The sequence below is a fragment of the Ischnura elegans genome, chromosome 6 (assembly GCF_921293095.1).
Source record: "Ischnura elegans chromosome 6, ioIscEleg1.1, whole genome shotgun sequence".
In the NCBI taxonomy this organism is placed as follows: domain Eukaryota; kingdom Metazoa; phylum Arthropoda; class Insecta; order Odonata; family Coenagrionidae; genus Ischnura; species Ischnura elegans.
In genome coordinates, this window is record NC_060251.1 from 120,010,483 (window position 1) to 120,027,192 (window position 16,710).

A 16,710-nucleotide genomic window follows, 5' to 3' on the forward strand; every position below is an offset into this window, starting at 1 on the left:
ACGAAATTGTTACATTAGACCCACAATCAAGATTTTCCTGCAACAAGTTATCCGATAACGCTGTCTAATACGTCGCGGTGAGTCGCCGAAATTACTGCGCATTGACGCGTACCGGGCCCGTGGGCTTGTATTTCCGCTCCCCCGCGGCCGCGTTAAATTTATTTCCGCACATTTTTAATTCATAATATCTAATTCTTCAGGTGATAAAGAGCCTCATTATAAATATTTCAGGATGGATACATGGGAATCGAAGAGAGAAGCTGTGATTAATTTAACGGTAAATTCTGGCGGAGAAATCACTACATTGCGCGATATTACGCGGATGCGTTATGAGCGAGACTAAACGAGCCAATTGACCTTGGAATCGTAATGTGATAGACCAAATGAACGTCGGCAGCGTTAAACAATGAAGGCTTAGGCTTTAAGAGATTATGACTCATTAGAGGTGATTTTTTTCGCTAGTCCCCCTAAAATCGCAAAAAACGCGAAATTTCGTTTTTATTTACTGATTTCGCGTTATCGCGTCTCGCGAAATTCATGGACCTCTAGTAATAAGCTTTTTGGAGGAGCGAGAAACTGCCGTCTTTAAATCTATTAATCTTATACAAAGATTTAGCCTTGGGTGTCAATGACTTTGCCTTCCTGGCACCAATTCGCTAGAGGGCAACTTCTGTTTTGGAACTGCTGAAAAGCAAATCAATAATTAGGTCATTTCGTAAACTAATGATGATAATCAGTAAAATCAGAAATAAGTGATATAGGTAACCATATTAATGACACACATACTGTTGTACTTCCTTAGAAGTAGAAGGTAGTGTCTCACACGAAGACGTTTGAGTATTTTTGCTAAATGTTGGTGTATTCAGTGGCATTACATTGGGAGGTCTGGCCGGACACAACACTTCCATCTCTGTTTCATCAACTTCCACTGATGCATCGTGGTCTAAGGTCGGCAAACATGAACAGAGAAATATATTCAGTTGATGTCATGAAAAGCTTACCTGTACACGTGCTAAGATAAAAAAGAATAGGAAGCAATTATTTTAAAATTACAGAAAACGGGAAGGGAGCGGAGGGCCACAGGGCGAGCCATGGGTAGGGGTGGGGAATCGCGGGTCTACTTGCTTACTAGGTCTAAGGTTCGCACCAACGTGAAATGGCGCTACACCAATTTCATAACCATCGAATGTAGGAAAGATTTTAGAGCATATCGTCGTTAGCAATATTATATAAGCCATATATGGCTTTTCTGGACAATCATAAATTCATGCATGGCTGTCAGCCTGGATTTAAGAAAGGTAAATCATGCGAAATATAGTTCACGCTCGTTATTCATGACGGTCTGGAATTGCGGTGAATCGAAAACGCATCGTTGACGCATTATTTCTTGATTTCTAGATAGGTCCCTGTGACGTCACGTGGAGTGGCATCGCATATGGGCATCCGGTCTTTTCCAAATGAGGATAAAATTGACCCTTGCCATTCGTCTAAACCGGTATTTCTAAAACCAAATAATTTTTATATTATGAATACACTAATGGTGTGGTAACGAATCGCAATCAATGCCTTTCGTTTTCTTTGATGAAGGAAACTGCCGTATTATGTCTTTTCATTCTCCCCATAATACCATTGCCATCGGCAACAGCCATTTTCCTTTCATTTTGTACGTGAATTAATCGTCTTTTAGGTTGATGTATAAGTTTTCCGTGTTTTAATCTCTGACCCAGCCTATATGTCAAATCTTTTTCTCTCTTTAGGCCATTTCGATGGTGGCGTTTCTCATGCTTTGCTACGTTGCCTTTTCTCCCGAAGCCTCACAATCCAGCGTTGCCAAGTCCACGTTTGAGGTTTACCAAGATTGTGACGACGTCTTTTACAGAATGAGGTATGTGCACAAAATATATGGCCAAAAGTTGTCATTAATACCATAGGTATTTTATATTGGTGTAATTACTGAAGTTGAAAACCTGGCGTGTTGATTTTTAAATCGTCTAAATAAATGTCACAGTAAATATGCGGTTTATCTTTGAATGATGGAAAGTGTTATTTTTTATCTTTAATTTTTTTGACGTATACATTTTGCAATCAGTATTTTCATTCATTTTTTCGCGGTATGTGATGATTGAGGTATTATTAAAAAAACTGAAGCATTTAAAAATTTCACATTTCACAGCTATACTGTCTCGGAAATTTGTGTTCCTATTCGCTGGAGTCGCGCTTTCAATTTGATACGAAGAAATACTTTGAACATCCCATTTTCAGTCATAGTAATTTTTATAGGTACCACACTAGATGATGACCGGGTGAACGTTTCATCTCCTTAGTATCTATATATAAATACCAAAATTATTTACAATTAGTTTTTCTCGCCGAAACTAATATGGCTTAACCAATTTGGCTAATTTTGGTTATAAAATAACTGTGTATGTCCAAACATTTGATGTCCCGTCTTCCAACCACGTCACGGATTATCGAATCATTGTGTTACAGATAATTATCTCAACAAATAATTAACCATATAATTTTTTTTTCGGCCAGAACCGCAAGTTTGTGGCCTATCACTATTAAATGCGGTTATTAAATAAACTTCTTTACAATTGAATTGAATATGTAACGTCTTCATCTACATTAAATGCAACAAAATTAGTGCACAGTTCTTCCATTTAAAGCTGTCTGATAAACTATGCATTTTTTTCATTATTTACTGTGTGTAAGTAATCAAAGATGGTGAAGTTATTTTGAAAGTAACTTTTGTGTTTTAGAATGTCGGCCAAAAGTGTTAAGAATATTTTCTCATTCCAGAAACTAATTAGTGTAATGGATCTGGAGGTGGTACCAACTGTGGAAATTTTACTTTTCCACCAGTGCAGCAAAATCCAGTGCATTCACCGCTGTATTTTAACGGCTTAAAACATTGGCAAATGATGTAGAATTTAAGTTTGCTAGAAGAAGTTAAGCATTGGGACACCGGAAGATGGTGAATGCGGCCACGATTGCATTGGGGAAACAGGCCGCACTGGAGTAAAAAGACTGACGGAACATGAAAGATATGTACGCCTATTCTACCCAATGAAATCAGCAGCGGAAGAGCATTGCCTATATAGGCAGTGGCGCCGACTCTATGGGGCCTGAGGGGGCCCGAGCCCCCTCAAAAATTCGTTATGGGTGTGAAAAAAAATGTGCCAGGCTTGTCGATTTTTCCCGGAGTGTCCAGATACCGAGATTCGAGTTATCAGGGTTCTAATGTTGATCATATGACTCTTTTAAAATGCTTAAAAAACTTAAAACTCACCTCTTATAACATTTTCCGGGGCAAGATCCCCGGTTTGGGCCCCCCCAATATTTTTTGTAAGTCGGCGTCCCTGCCTCTATGACCGAGGTCTGTAAGGTCTCGGTCTGTAAGGTCTCGGTCTGTAAGACCTCGGTCACCGAGTAGATTTCAAAGGAACGAATCTTCTATGCCACACGGACAACTATTGGAATCGAATTGTCAAAGAAGGTTTGGCAAAAGAATTGGCAATACACATCAACCTGGAAAAAAAAGAGCATCAACAGAGACAAAGGCTTCCAGTTAAGTGATACGTGGAAAGGTGTCATCAACCACTATAAGACACACCGATTGAGAACGGACCAATCAGGGCACACTTAAACGGCTCTCAGCAGGTATAAATAGCAGCAAGAACTTGGCAACCCCTGAAGACGATGGCGGGCTTAGTCATCGAAACGTTGGGACCTGTGACCCAAATCTACACCCGGTGGGAAACCCGAGAACTATTCCTACTTGACAATTGATTTTCATTTCCCTAACCGTTTGTACTTATTTTTCGGCGCAATAAACTAAAATACGATCGTAGTTAAATGCTACTCGTCCCAGGATCAAAGCACTACTGCGTCTGCGGAATCGATTTATGTCACCATTTCGTGCTCACTTTTGTTGTGTGTGATACTCACGGACTCATTGCATTCTAAGCCTATAATCCGCTTCATTTTAAGTCACTCTAGAACGCAATTAGGCAATACAAATGCGTCTATTATAATAATTATTATTATTATCTGTCTCTCGCCGGTCATCAGTACGGCTATCACGTAAGGTAGCTCGTTTGAATGTATTCGACAACCTAAGTTAAGTCGTATTCTCCTTTGGATTGAAAGAATCAAACAAAAGAAAGTTATCGCGCAGTTAGCGGTAAATAGTGTTAATACATCAAATTAGGTAAATAAATAACTGTCTTGACATAAAATATAAAATGATGAAAAGTCAAATGAAGAAATTAGCCCAAAGTAACAGAAGAATGTATTCGCGCACTAAATTTGTGAGTAAATAAGGACAGATGAACTTATTAATGACTTTAAAAAAGGTGTAAGTCGTCTTCGCCGACGATAAAGGGGTTCGGGGGAAACAAAGCAGGGAACAAGTCCAAATTCTCACACATAGCAACTTGCTTTATTCAGCCCAAGCCGTACACACTGTTTCGCTGCCAAACCCCAACTGCCTCTCCTAGCCGCCACCAGCCCCACAACCCTGGAGTCACCGAAAGAGATCATTTGTTAAGCGACTCTTCCGATGACAGCAGGAATGTGCTTAATGGCTGGGTCCCAAACGAAGTCCGTTCAAGGCGACCCTCGTCGGAGACCCTCGTCGTCTGGCAGCTTATAATAATCTTAACGAAAGAGCGCTTACAAAGGATTTATTTCGTAAATAAACTTAGGAAGAGATGTCAAACTGCCTACATCAACAATACTGACGGTCGTCCAGGGGAAAGTAAGCCGAAAACGCTGAAATTTCAGCTTTTTTATGTATGTTTTTTCAAACTTCACCGTAAATCACGAGGAAAATGAAAATCGATAGCAAGGATAGGAATGTGTAGGTATATATTTTTCTTTCCAAAGGTATATGTTCAATATGTTTTATTTGACCATTATCACTAATTTAATTGTGTAAAAGAAAAGAGGTCAGTAGGCATTAATAAGGAACTTTACATGTATTCCTCATGGAAATGAATCAGGGCCCATTCCAAGGCCCAATGGACCCTAAAGGAATAATATTCTCCCTGTTTAAAAATTTTCTGAACTTCCACGAATATTATAAAACCAAAATTAGCAAAATCGGTCCGGCCGTTTTTGAGTTTTGGCGAGCTAACGCACAGCAATTCATTTCACTATGTAGAAGAAGATGAAAAGTTGGCGTTGACTCTAAACTGTGTGAATGAAATACATGTTAAGGTATGCATGAACATGTTTCAATTATTTTTATGGATTGATGATGATCATTTCTCTAATTTAAATATCTTTTCTTTTCATTGACCGAAGAAACGAATGGCATTTTTCAAGATTTTTCAAAGGAATGTTCTCAAAGAAGACAGGTGGATCTAAAAAGAAGGCCATCAATCTAGTCGTGGTAAGCGCAACCCAGCGTGAAACACATGAAAAAATGTTTGTTTTTAAAATGTGAAGTACCCCAGCATTTCTCTGCGTTGCGTGCTTGTGAAACAACGTCAATAAATATCAGCCTTTTAAACATAATGGAATCAACATCATACACATCTCCAGAATATCGCCCCTGAAAATTGAGTCGCCCTAAGACATGAGACGGCTATTTTCGGTGAATACATCTGCAGCTCGATTCTGTAAATGTGATATGGCCGTCACAAGCGGATTTCGTCAATGTATTGACGGCTTTGACGCTGGAGCGATTCTGAAACTTTTTAGTGACGTCACTCTCACAGCCGCGTCCGTGAGAGTATTCACGCCCAAGAGGGCCCGTGGTAGCTTCGTCGCGGCAATGCGCTCTAATTTTTCATTATGAATATACGCTGTGATTGATAATTAATAGCACATTATTCATTAATTACGATGGTGGCTATTTCATATTGTCACTTCGCATAAGTAATATGTATTAAAAACAAATAAAAGAAATGCATAAAGTTAAATTTACATTCGCGTCCTATTTAAATAGACCTCTGGACACCTATCAAGGTAAAGACCTTTCTGAAAAGTACGTGTAAATATTAATCTAAGTGGCGTAACACTTTGGCCGTATAATCTTGCATTTTTTTATTTCGAGCATTTTAAATAGCTGTTACTTGCCATGCAAGAAGAACGTAATTCGCACCACTGCCATCTTGAATGACGTCAGCTCATGCAATAGTGTTGTTCGCGTCCGTGCGCATTACTGTAGAGGAGGTAAAGAATTAGTGATTTTGTGGATATTACGCCGTTTTTGTTGTCGTACGTATTTCGTCGATTTGTCGAAGCGCAGCTATAAGTACTGCATTGTGCCTATGTGCAGTAATACTAGTGGCAATGCCTCAAATAAGTATTTTCACACGGTCCCCCAAGACGGTGAACGACGAACTGTTCGGATGAGAAAGTGCCGACGAATTTCAGTCTCTTGATTTATTGGTACTTACTACGAAAACTCTAATATAATTAACTGAAGTAATTCTTTCTTGAAACTAGGGAAAGACTGGACAATGTTAGAGTAACTTGAATATATGCTTACAAAACCAAATGAATAACTACCGTAGAACCCTACAGCTCATTGATAGGTAACAAATGTAATGATAATAAGCGGATAGTTTTATCTCCTATATTTTTGCTGTAGGTAAAGAATGTAAGGAACAGCAACAGAAATGGGGAATTTTTTTATCCCATTAAGTTACTTAAAAGTGAAATTTTGAGCAAGTGGGCTACTTCGAAGAAGTTCCATATTATATTTTCCACACTTCAGGAAATACTAATTATTATGTCTATTAAATCGGAGATTTCACCACTTAAAAATTTCATCAGGTTGTTCTACACGAATAAGTAACGGGAAATTTAGTTTTCCTTAAAATGCCAAATAAAAAAGATACAATACCACTTACAGTAAAGTCTTACGTACCCAAACTGGCTATGCAATCCGAAAGAGTCACAACTTCGCTTTCGCCGCTCTCCTCCAAAAGACGGGCTTCAAAAACATAGTTTTTCTACGCCGAACCTACGAATACGATCACGGACGATGCATTCATTTTTATCACGCTTAACCACAAAACTTTATAGCATCATCGCCGTATTCTTCTCGTCTGACTCTATGTGAATAAAAGGATTTAGAAACGTTAACATCAACTAATACCCTAAGAAAATCGATTTCCACTCGTGGTGATATACTCAACTAGCCATCTTCACTCCCCGGGTCTCAGAATTTATGTAGTTACTATTAATTCAGTAGTTACTATTTATACCTATGAATGTAAACATTGAGGCAGTTGAAAATTTAGGCAAGTTTCTCGCGTCTCCCTTATCGAAACGCAGGATCCATGATGCCCACGGAAGCAAAATAATATCCCCAGTAACTTTTTCACTCTTCGGAAAAGCACGTCACGGCGATAATATGTTCACTTCTGAAAGTGAAACGCTAACGAAGTGCCGATCCGTGATGAAGATCTTGCAAATCCGCCGAACCCCCATGAATTTCATGGGACCGCCGTATGGTTGCATGAGCTGACGTCATATTTCCGTCAGCCAATGGAAATACGTATTGAGGTGGGAGTGTCTGCTGATGAGAAAAGCTTCCTTTTCTTGCGATTAAAAAACAGTCCATGGAAAATTATTGCATATAATAAACGTTTTACGTATATATTTATCCTTATTGATTTTTTAGAACATATTTGAAGGCAAATTAAAATTTTGTCCAGAGGTCTATTGATTGGCGTTCATTGCGATTGAAGTTGGTGGGAAGTTAAACCTTGCGCTGAGGGTTTGACAATTATCTTATATTTGTGCATCTGCTAGAATGTACAAGTAAAATACTCACAACTTAATTTTCATAATAATTTGGAGTAGAACCAACGGTAAAAGTATTGTGCGGTATTGAATGTTAACAGATTTATTTAATATTTATTTCGTAAGTTCAAGCCTTCGATTTGTTTTTATTAACGAGAATGGAGGCTCTTTACATACCTCCGCTACTTTTGCATGAGCATCAATGTCGACGGAGGCAATAGATGCACATACTTCGACGGCAGATACGCATTATCAACAATCCCTTCGAGACGCGAGATTGGCGATGGATCACTGAGTTCACACCACGATTAATTCGTAGACATTTAGATGGCTTGCCGGGGCATACTTTAGTACGTTAAGATAAACATTGATCATCTATTCCATCTCTTCCATGCATTATTGCTGCCGTTCAGTAACACAACCAACATGATTCGTTTTTCTGTTGACATAATAGAAATACTAAGACATGTAAACATCTCGTCCTCTAGCAGAAACTGTTAATAATCTACTCGTATTCGCGCCAGAAACATTTTCATCAGTATAAATCGTGAATAGTGGCATGTGCTTGCACAATCAGACATATATGTATACGCACCACAGCGCATTAAAAATTATGTACTGAAATGATGAGAACAGCTCAAACACATACGAGAGTGAACCATTATTAAATAATAAAATAACACTTGTTCTCATTCCGCGTAAGCATTAGCTCCATATCATGAGGAAATTAGAGCTAATTGTGCAATTACGAGCCCGCTACGTTATAACTTTGATACGCAGCACTTGACAACATATAAAAGAGGTAATATACAGTTTATAGCTATTAACTAATTAAGCAACCGTAACTTATCATTAATAGGTACTTTTAAAAGAAAAGACCTCACTCAAAATTGAGTAAAGAAGTATTATTTACTTTGGGAGTGAATATTCCACGGCATTGTATATGTTTCTCTATTGTAACTGAAGTTGCAGTTGGCCGCTAAAGTAAGTTTGTGTCGGAAATTCTGATTCGTTCCTCGCGTCCGCACAGCTACCAACATAAGAAACTGAAGTGATCGTTCGCAATCCGTCAAACATCTCACGACACAGGCTTGCAGGATCGCTTGAACGTCTTTCACGGTGAGAGGCGTGAGAACTCCACTGTGGTTCGAACCACGCGAAGCACAGGTATGACATTTACAGAATCGAGCTGCTGACGATAATGATCAGACCCTCAAACAAAAAAATAAAGGAATAAAATAGGATTCATTATTTTCACATTAATTACTCCGCAGAGTTATTTTATTTGGAATTAAGTTTTGCTCATGTCTAGTCTACATTCATCGTTAACTTTATAACCATAAAATTTGCCTTCTGTATGAGGTAAGACATAAGGGACAAAAATTTATACATAAGGGGACAAAAATTTCGTCCGTGGTTAATCTTTGTCTCCGTTTGATTTGAGTTCGCAGTATTGCTGTGAGGAGAATTGAGTCTTGAAGGTCGATGGAAGTGTAAATTTTTCCTAAGGGTGCGTACTAAAAAATCTTTACGTTAGGGTACTTAAATCCATACGAATTTGATAAGCTTTGGTTTTACTCATTTTAAAAGGCATCATCAGTATTTTTAGCATTCATTTGCGTTTTAAGAGCGTCCATCGCATAATAAAACGGAATTATCTTGCCTGTGGCTTGCTTATAAGATAAAAGACGTGTTTTGTGAACATTTAGGTGGCAAAAGTATCTTTCTCAAACTATGAACTCGCGGAAGCAATGGTGTGCAGCGGGTCTCTCCGTGCGGTTCCTGAGGTGTAGTCTCCAACCCCTACCGCTCCAGTGTCAAGCTGGCAACTGATAAAACCTAAAAGGACACGAAAAAATCGTATAGACATTCAACATGAACTATGTTGAGATGGGATGGTGTCCAACATGACTTAATATTTTGCAAAGATAGGTACTTTAGGCATAAGCATTTTGAGAAATTGAAATGGCAATAGCCGCGTACCAGCCAACGGCCTACCTCGTGCCTTTACGTGGAAAACCAAAAATGCACGCTGCAATTATTATTAGCATTAATAATATTTTTTGCCATAATTATTAGTGTTTATTTATTATATTATATTTATTATATTATTAATATAGCGGTTAAGGTATTACGATTTAACTCTGCCGGTCCAGATTGCACCTTTCTCTCCCAATTAGGCCGGCATCCTATCTTTTAGTCCTATTCTCTTTTTTCATCTCCCTCGTGCACCTAACATTCTACCCTTTAACATAGTTTTCAACATTCCCTCCCCGCTCCGTACTCCCTCCATCCATACTTTCTGTCTCCTCCACATCTCCTATGGAAGCTGCCTCTCCTCACCCACCATCTCCAGCACTTCGTCGTTCCTCCTCCTATCCACCTCCATTTCACCTTCTCCATTCTTCTCCACACCCACATCTCTAATGCCTCCATTCTTTTCTAGTCCTCCTTCCCAAGAGCTAAAGTTTCCACACCGTAAAGTGTTGAATTTTACACACTCTCCATAACTAATTCTTTACCAGACTTCTCTTCAAATTCTTACGCAACGATCTTCTCATTACCCCTCTCATCCAACTGATAAATACCTCCTTAGCTAATGCAATTCTCTTCCCGATGGTCTGACTGCTATACTCTCCTGTGCTGCCCAATTGATTATACAATTGCACCTAAGTTGGTGACCATCTAGCATTATTATTCACATTCCTTGCTCGCGATGTTTCGTGTGAACGCATCTCTAAATAAGTGCGCGTGAAGTGCGAATATTGCACAGTGGAAAAAGTCATTTTCCCTCTCCGCTATTCGAACCTGGGTCTACCTGATGCGCACAAGGTGTTCAACCATTTGAACTGCCAAGTGATCCACTGTTGGCTTCAGAGGAAGAATCCCTTGACTCAGCCGAAGTTCCTCTCTTCATGTGCGCTTGCGGGTGACTCCGTATCGGTTGCTCTGCTGCTACTTCCCTCAATGATCTATCAGTAATGTTCCATCTATCCCCAGGAGTCAAGTATTCCCTCTTCGCAAATTTCCGCACTTCAGCTGGGGAAATGTTTTATTTTAAAGACACTTTCAAGGATTAAGAGCGCCACCTCAGTACTGATTGATTATGTCTTCCGTTGGTGTAATAACATTTTATGCCTTTCACTTATAAATGCATGTTTTCACTCTTTTTTAGGGATGGAAGATCTTGATGGGGATGAGTAAAACCCTCGACAGCATCGCAGAGGACCGTGTGGGAGGCACAAAAAACAGGATCTCTCGACGTTTCAGCGACGCCGAACGAGCCAAGTTGTTCGCCGCAGTAATCAGGAAACATGTGCGTAGCGTTGGGGATGAAAGGAGCGCGGATTTTTTGCGATCGTTATCCGATAAGTTGGAGAGGATTGCTATGGCACGGCGTGTGAACGAAGCCGATCTGTTGGACTCCATCGCGTCATTGCAGGCGTTAGACGGTTTTTGGCGTACATTTGAAGAACCGAAGGAGTTGAAGAACTTGCAACAATGGACTCTGAAGTTGATTGCGCACCTACGGGATATTTCGAAGGAGTACGAGGGTGGACTGAGAGAAGGAGGTAAGCATTTGCGTCACTGTGCTCTGGCCCAGACTTACAATTATGTAGCATATGAATTCACTACAAAAGTCTCCATAAGGAAATATTCGATTAAGAAGTATGTTTATCCCACTACAGATCATAATTGAGCCTCACTCCTAGATATTTCACGGATTCAACTGTCTTTCATTGGGTGACCCAAATGATATGTTGTGGGGAGTTATTCTTTTTCCAGAAATTCATTACCACGTATTTCTTCAAATTTAATTCTAACTGCTATGCATCTCACCACGCTTGGATAGCTGCTAGGTTGTTCGTTTTCTCATCCCTATCTTTGCTGGAACGGATGTCCCTGTTAACTACGGCGTCGTCTACAAATAGTCGTAGCTTCCTGGGTACTACTTCACCAATAAATAAGGAATAAAAGTGGACCAATGACACTACCCTGAGGGACGCCGGAAGTGACCCTAACTTCGTTGGAAACTGCACCGTCTAATACTACTTTTTGCACGTGGTCGCTTAAAAGTTCTCTTACATCGTCATCTAGGCCGTAAGATTTCAGTTTTATTATTAACTTTCCGTGGGGTACTTTATCAAATGCTTTTTTGAAATCAAGAAAAATCGCGTCTACTGGAATGTTGTCTTCTCCGGAGACTAAAATATCGTGGGCGAAAAGCGCTAACTGGGTTTCGCATATTCTACTTTTCCTGAATCCATGTTGAGTTCTCATTAACAAGTTTAGCGCGTCTAGGTGTTTCATTACCGAGCTGACTACGTTGTGTTCAAGGACTTTGCATGAGATGGACGTTAAAGATATCGGTGTGTAATTAGATGGCTGTTCCTTGTCTCCACTTTTGAATATTGGCGTTACATTAGCAATTTTCCTGTCATTAGGTACTTCGTGTTGCTTCATGGATTAACTGAATATTTACTGCAAGAAAGGGGCAATTTCTGATTCTATATACGCGAGAAGGGATTTTGTCTGGACCAGGTGATTTATTTGGACTGAGCGATTTCTATATATTTTCTATTCCTTGCGCACTAATGTCAATAGGTGGCATCTTTCGTATGCAGAGATTGTCAACTGTCTCGAATGGGTTCTCAGAAGGCTCGTTGAACTCGCTTTTGAAGTAGGAATTTTATAAGCTGGCTTTATCGGAACTGTTTTTAACAATCCTCCATTATTGTTTCTTAGCAAACGAACGGTATATCTTTTACCTTGAACTTCCCTAACATAAGAATAAATGCTTTTGGTTATCTCAAAACTGCTCTATAAGTGTTTTTCTTTTAAAATTCGTGAATGCATTCGTGAACGCTTCCTTCGTGGCGGCTTTAGAGCGGATTAATCCGTGCTAACTTTCTTAATTTTAGCGTGGCGTGCTCTCTGTCCCCGTAATGATTTTCCCCCTCCTATCATCTCGATTCGGTGCCTTCTTTTTTGATTTAGGGATATAGTTTATCATTCCCGAAGTTACGAGCGGAAGAAAAGCTTTCAAAGTACCCTATTCATTATGATTGAGTACCCTTAACTTTATTATTGATTCTTGAAACGTGGGGAAAGCATTTTTCAGATGACTTTTAGACCAATCAAAATCAGCTCTTTTAAAAATGAAAACTCTCTGTTCGTATTTCATTAAACTTTCAGTGGTATTTGGAGAAAACTTAGCAGTTGTTACCCTATAATAAATTATTCCTTCGACGGTGCTCACGTTTATTACATGATTATCACGTCCTTTCCGCAGCGTCTGCCTGCCAATGTAAATGTCCTCTTGTGATGAACTCGCGCCACTTTACCTCATCCACACTTTGAAATCAATAGCTCGTGCTCTCATCTTGTCGCGTGGCGATTTATTTCTTCGCAGAGACGAAATGTTTCACCCCAAACGAGAACTCCTCTCAGTCCTATGGCACTGGCATCACATGCGACCCGAAATGAGCTCGAATCGCGGCTAAGCCAAACCATTTCATCATCCTTGTCGAATTGCATCATTGATGCAAATTTTAACATATTTTCCTTACTGCTTCCAAAGTCACCTGTTATATACAGTGCTACTTTTATACATATTTTATTGAAAAATAATTTGTGCAAATTATTTCTTACGGCTGCTTTACTCCGAGCATTTAATTGCATAACGCAGAAATAATTTTCTCAATCTGGCGTGCAATAGCGCAAATGCATTAACAACATTAGAAAAGGGGCTATTATGCCATCCAGCGTCCAAGATTTCTCTCATGCGTTCCAGGAATAGGGTTTTTCACCATTCACAATTTAACCATTTTCACCTCGGATCACGGTGCTCTTGGCAATCATAGAGGCAGCGAAGTAGCCATGCATGTGTGACGTCGGAGCCATTCGAGCCCGACTTCCCGCTGGAAGTGGCCATTTCCAAAGCGCACGAATGTCATCGCGAGTTTTGCAAGGCACCGATTGCAGAAATGTTTTCACCAATGCAAACTATTATTCACAACTCCCATCATGGCTGTTTCACACGGGGCAAGTCATTGCGCTCGTTAGCACTGCATTCATTTCTCAATCTTGCGTGCGGTAATTATTGCGCTGACGAATGCGCTACCGCTTTACACGGTACTCGCAATCAAGCATGCATTCAAGAAATTTCGTCGTCTTTTGAGTGCGCGAGTGGCGTGTTACTTGTTAGATCAGGGAACAAATGAAATTCACTGCGCAACGTCCTTGACATACTGGTTTGTTTCGTGCAAATGCACTGTTGCAAAGACGATTATCTTGAAACTTAAGTATACGATAATATGCGCACAATTAATAAGGTAAAGCAGTGAAAAGGGAGGCGAAGACCCCACGCATAATTAAGAAATGCTTTCGCCACTTTCTAGAATTTATGCTTTTCCGCGACGCGCACTAATCGGATTAAGACGGAAATCACATTCGAAAATACAAATGTCTCACGTCTTTGAAATTCATGGAATCCGCTAGAATATTGTATCATACAACTACATATAATTATTGTAACATGGTGAATCTCATGTCTTTCGGAAATGTAATGGATCGTACCATGCAAGGGCGCAGCTAGGAATTAAAGGCTAGGTGGTTTTTAGGCACAACTAACACTGGGGTGCCTGGGGATGTAGTATACCCTCCAAGGTAAGCGGGAGGTTGGGGGGCACTCCGCCAGAAAAAATTAAGATAAATGGTTCAAAATGGTGAGTTTTACGACTTTCGGAGGAATATTTTATTAATGTTTACGCTATTTTGTAAGTAATATTAATCCAATTAAGTAAAACGGATTAAACTTGAAAAACTTTCTGAGCTGTGGGGGGGGGGGGGGTTTATCCCCCAAACCTCCCCCCCCCCTCGCTGTGCCACTGGTACCATGACCTTAAACTAATATGTATGTTCATAGAACGTACTCTCGAGATGAATCAATGAATCATTTACTCATTAAACCGGTATTGCAGAATAAGAAAGGTTATGCGTCGCAAACCTTATATTTCAATACTTAATGTAACACGTATACGTAAAAGCGCTAATTCTAATGAAATTTCTTACGTTTACGTACTACCACTGGAGTATCGCGAGAAATATTCAAGGCACCATGATCGGCAAATCACTCAAAGTTAGCAAAACAAATATTTCATGTAGGTAATAAGATTGATTGTTTGAGGCGTAATTTTATGAAAGCGATTCATTCACTCAGAAGTAATCAGCCTTTCACAGCATGTTACATAGGTTGCTGCATATTTCGATGTCCCCTACCAATTTCAACGAGGAATTAAACACAATTAAACTAATTGCTAAAAATAACGGCTACAACTAACAGCTAATTGATAGCTTATATTGGAAACAATTAAAAAACAAGCAGTGGGAGAAATTTATGGATGCCGAACGCGACAAGAATCCACGGCCAAGTGGCGAAGAATCCTTATTTTAAAGGACATCGGGCCGAAGATTTACAAAAAGGTGCCTAAGGATAAAATTAAAGTTGCGTTTTACAATAAATCCAACCTCAGGAACATTCTTTCCCTCACCAGAGATCTCATCCCAAGAGAAGAAAGGAGTGGGGTGTATAGGTTAAAATGTGAATGCAACGCGGTGTATGTTGGGCAAACGGGTTGACAAGAACGGGCGAAAGAACACCAAGCCTGCCTGAGAAATAAAAAGACTAATTCACAATTTAGTACGTACGACACATTCTGCATGTGCATTGTGACCCGTGTAAAACGGCTGATTCGAGAAATATTCATTAAGACTGCTTCGAGATCAGTCAGGAAGTAATTGGTGTGATGATGATGTTAAAATTGAAGGACATAACAGATGTTTATTATTTTATTTTCGCAGATGTTTGGCTAATCTGGTCCGTTTTGTTTTTCGTCGTCTTTATCCTCTCCGCCGCTATCTCGTCCTTCTTGCTGGTTTATGGGGCTTTCCGACGCAAGCCAGGCTATATGATTCCTTTCCTCGTCCTCCAAGGTGTCTTCGTCATCAACAAAAGGTGAGTATCGATAACACATTACAACTTCTCCTTGTTTACAGGCAGCGGTGTTATAAAATTTTCTCTTATAAAGAAGAACATTCACCTCTGTAACTTATAAATAATTCCGTCGTCTCCTTCAACAGTCTATAATGCACTAGCACTTACGTTTGCTTCTTTTACAAGTAGTCGTTGATGCGGGCTAGCAACAACTCTGGGTGATTAGAACATTATACTTAGAGTAAAGCCTATCATTAACCACTAAGAATAATAGCAAAAGTGAATGAATACGGTGAGGGATTCTTTAAGCTAACTCTGTAATCAGTGGTGCTGATACTGCGGTGCAGCGAAACATGTTGACTGCAATGAATCATCGATTTTTAATGGGATATTGCAAACTACAGCTAATTTTCGGTGATATATTTTATGATATTCATTTCTTTCAGAAGTATTTCTTATACAAATTATGAATCTGGCTTCAATAAAAATGGCTTAGTATTTGCTTACACCATTACTTTTTCTCTGTCATTTCCAGTTTGGAATTCTTACAGTCTTGTTTTGTCGTACTTCGTGCGGCTCCTGTGATGCTTGGTGAGATTGGCATAGAGAGCGTTTTGCGCCACACCATGGAAGAACTCTCGCCCCTCATCCCCATTGGCTTGGTGGTAAGTCGTCATTAATCATCTTTTGCCGAACACTTTTATTAATAGAGACTTTAAGCGCAATCCGCCGGGAGGTGTGTTATACTATTTATTTAGGCTGGTTTGCAATAAAATGCAAATTAGGATCTACTAAAAAATTAACTTTACAGCTTCAGGGCGTTTATAGAAAAAAATAGCGTGTACTGGTCGACATCTATCATAGTTATGCAGAAAAATAAAGGCAAACTGTCGCGGACAGGATAATGAAATTAAGCAGAGTTGTTTCTAAGCTCGTCTTTTATTGAGTTT

At 39.6% G+C, this 16,710-nt stretch overlaps 2 protein-coding genes across 3 annotated transcripts in view; both read left to right on the forward strand.

The window, feature by feature from the left end:
* The window catches only part of LOC124161599, a 132,984-nt gene that overhangs the window by 112,007 nt on the left and 4,267 nt on the right, over window positions 1-16,710 (forward strand). For both annotated transcript variants that reach the window (XM_046537984.1, XM_046537985.1), the window contains 5 exons: window positions 1,758-1,885; window positions 5,311-5,398; window positions 10,940-11,336; window positions 15,628-15,781; window positions 16,296-16,425. In XM_046537984.1, the coding sequence (XP_046393940.1) occupies window positions 1,758-1,885; window positions 5,311-5,398; window positions 10,940-11,336; window positions 15,628-15,781; window positions 16,296-16,425 (897 nt within the window). The remainder of the gene's footprint in view (window positions 1-1,757; window positions 1,886-5,310; window positions 5,399-10,939; window positions 11,337-15,627; window positions 15,782-16,295; window positions 16,426-16,710) is intronic.
* The window catches only part of LOC124161598, a 516,681-nt gene that overhangs the window by 109,593 nt on the left and 390,378 nt on the right, over window positions 1-16,710 (forward strand). The gene's annotated exons all lie outside the window — the stretch shown is intronic.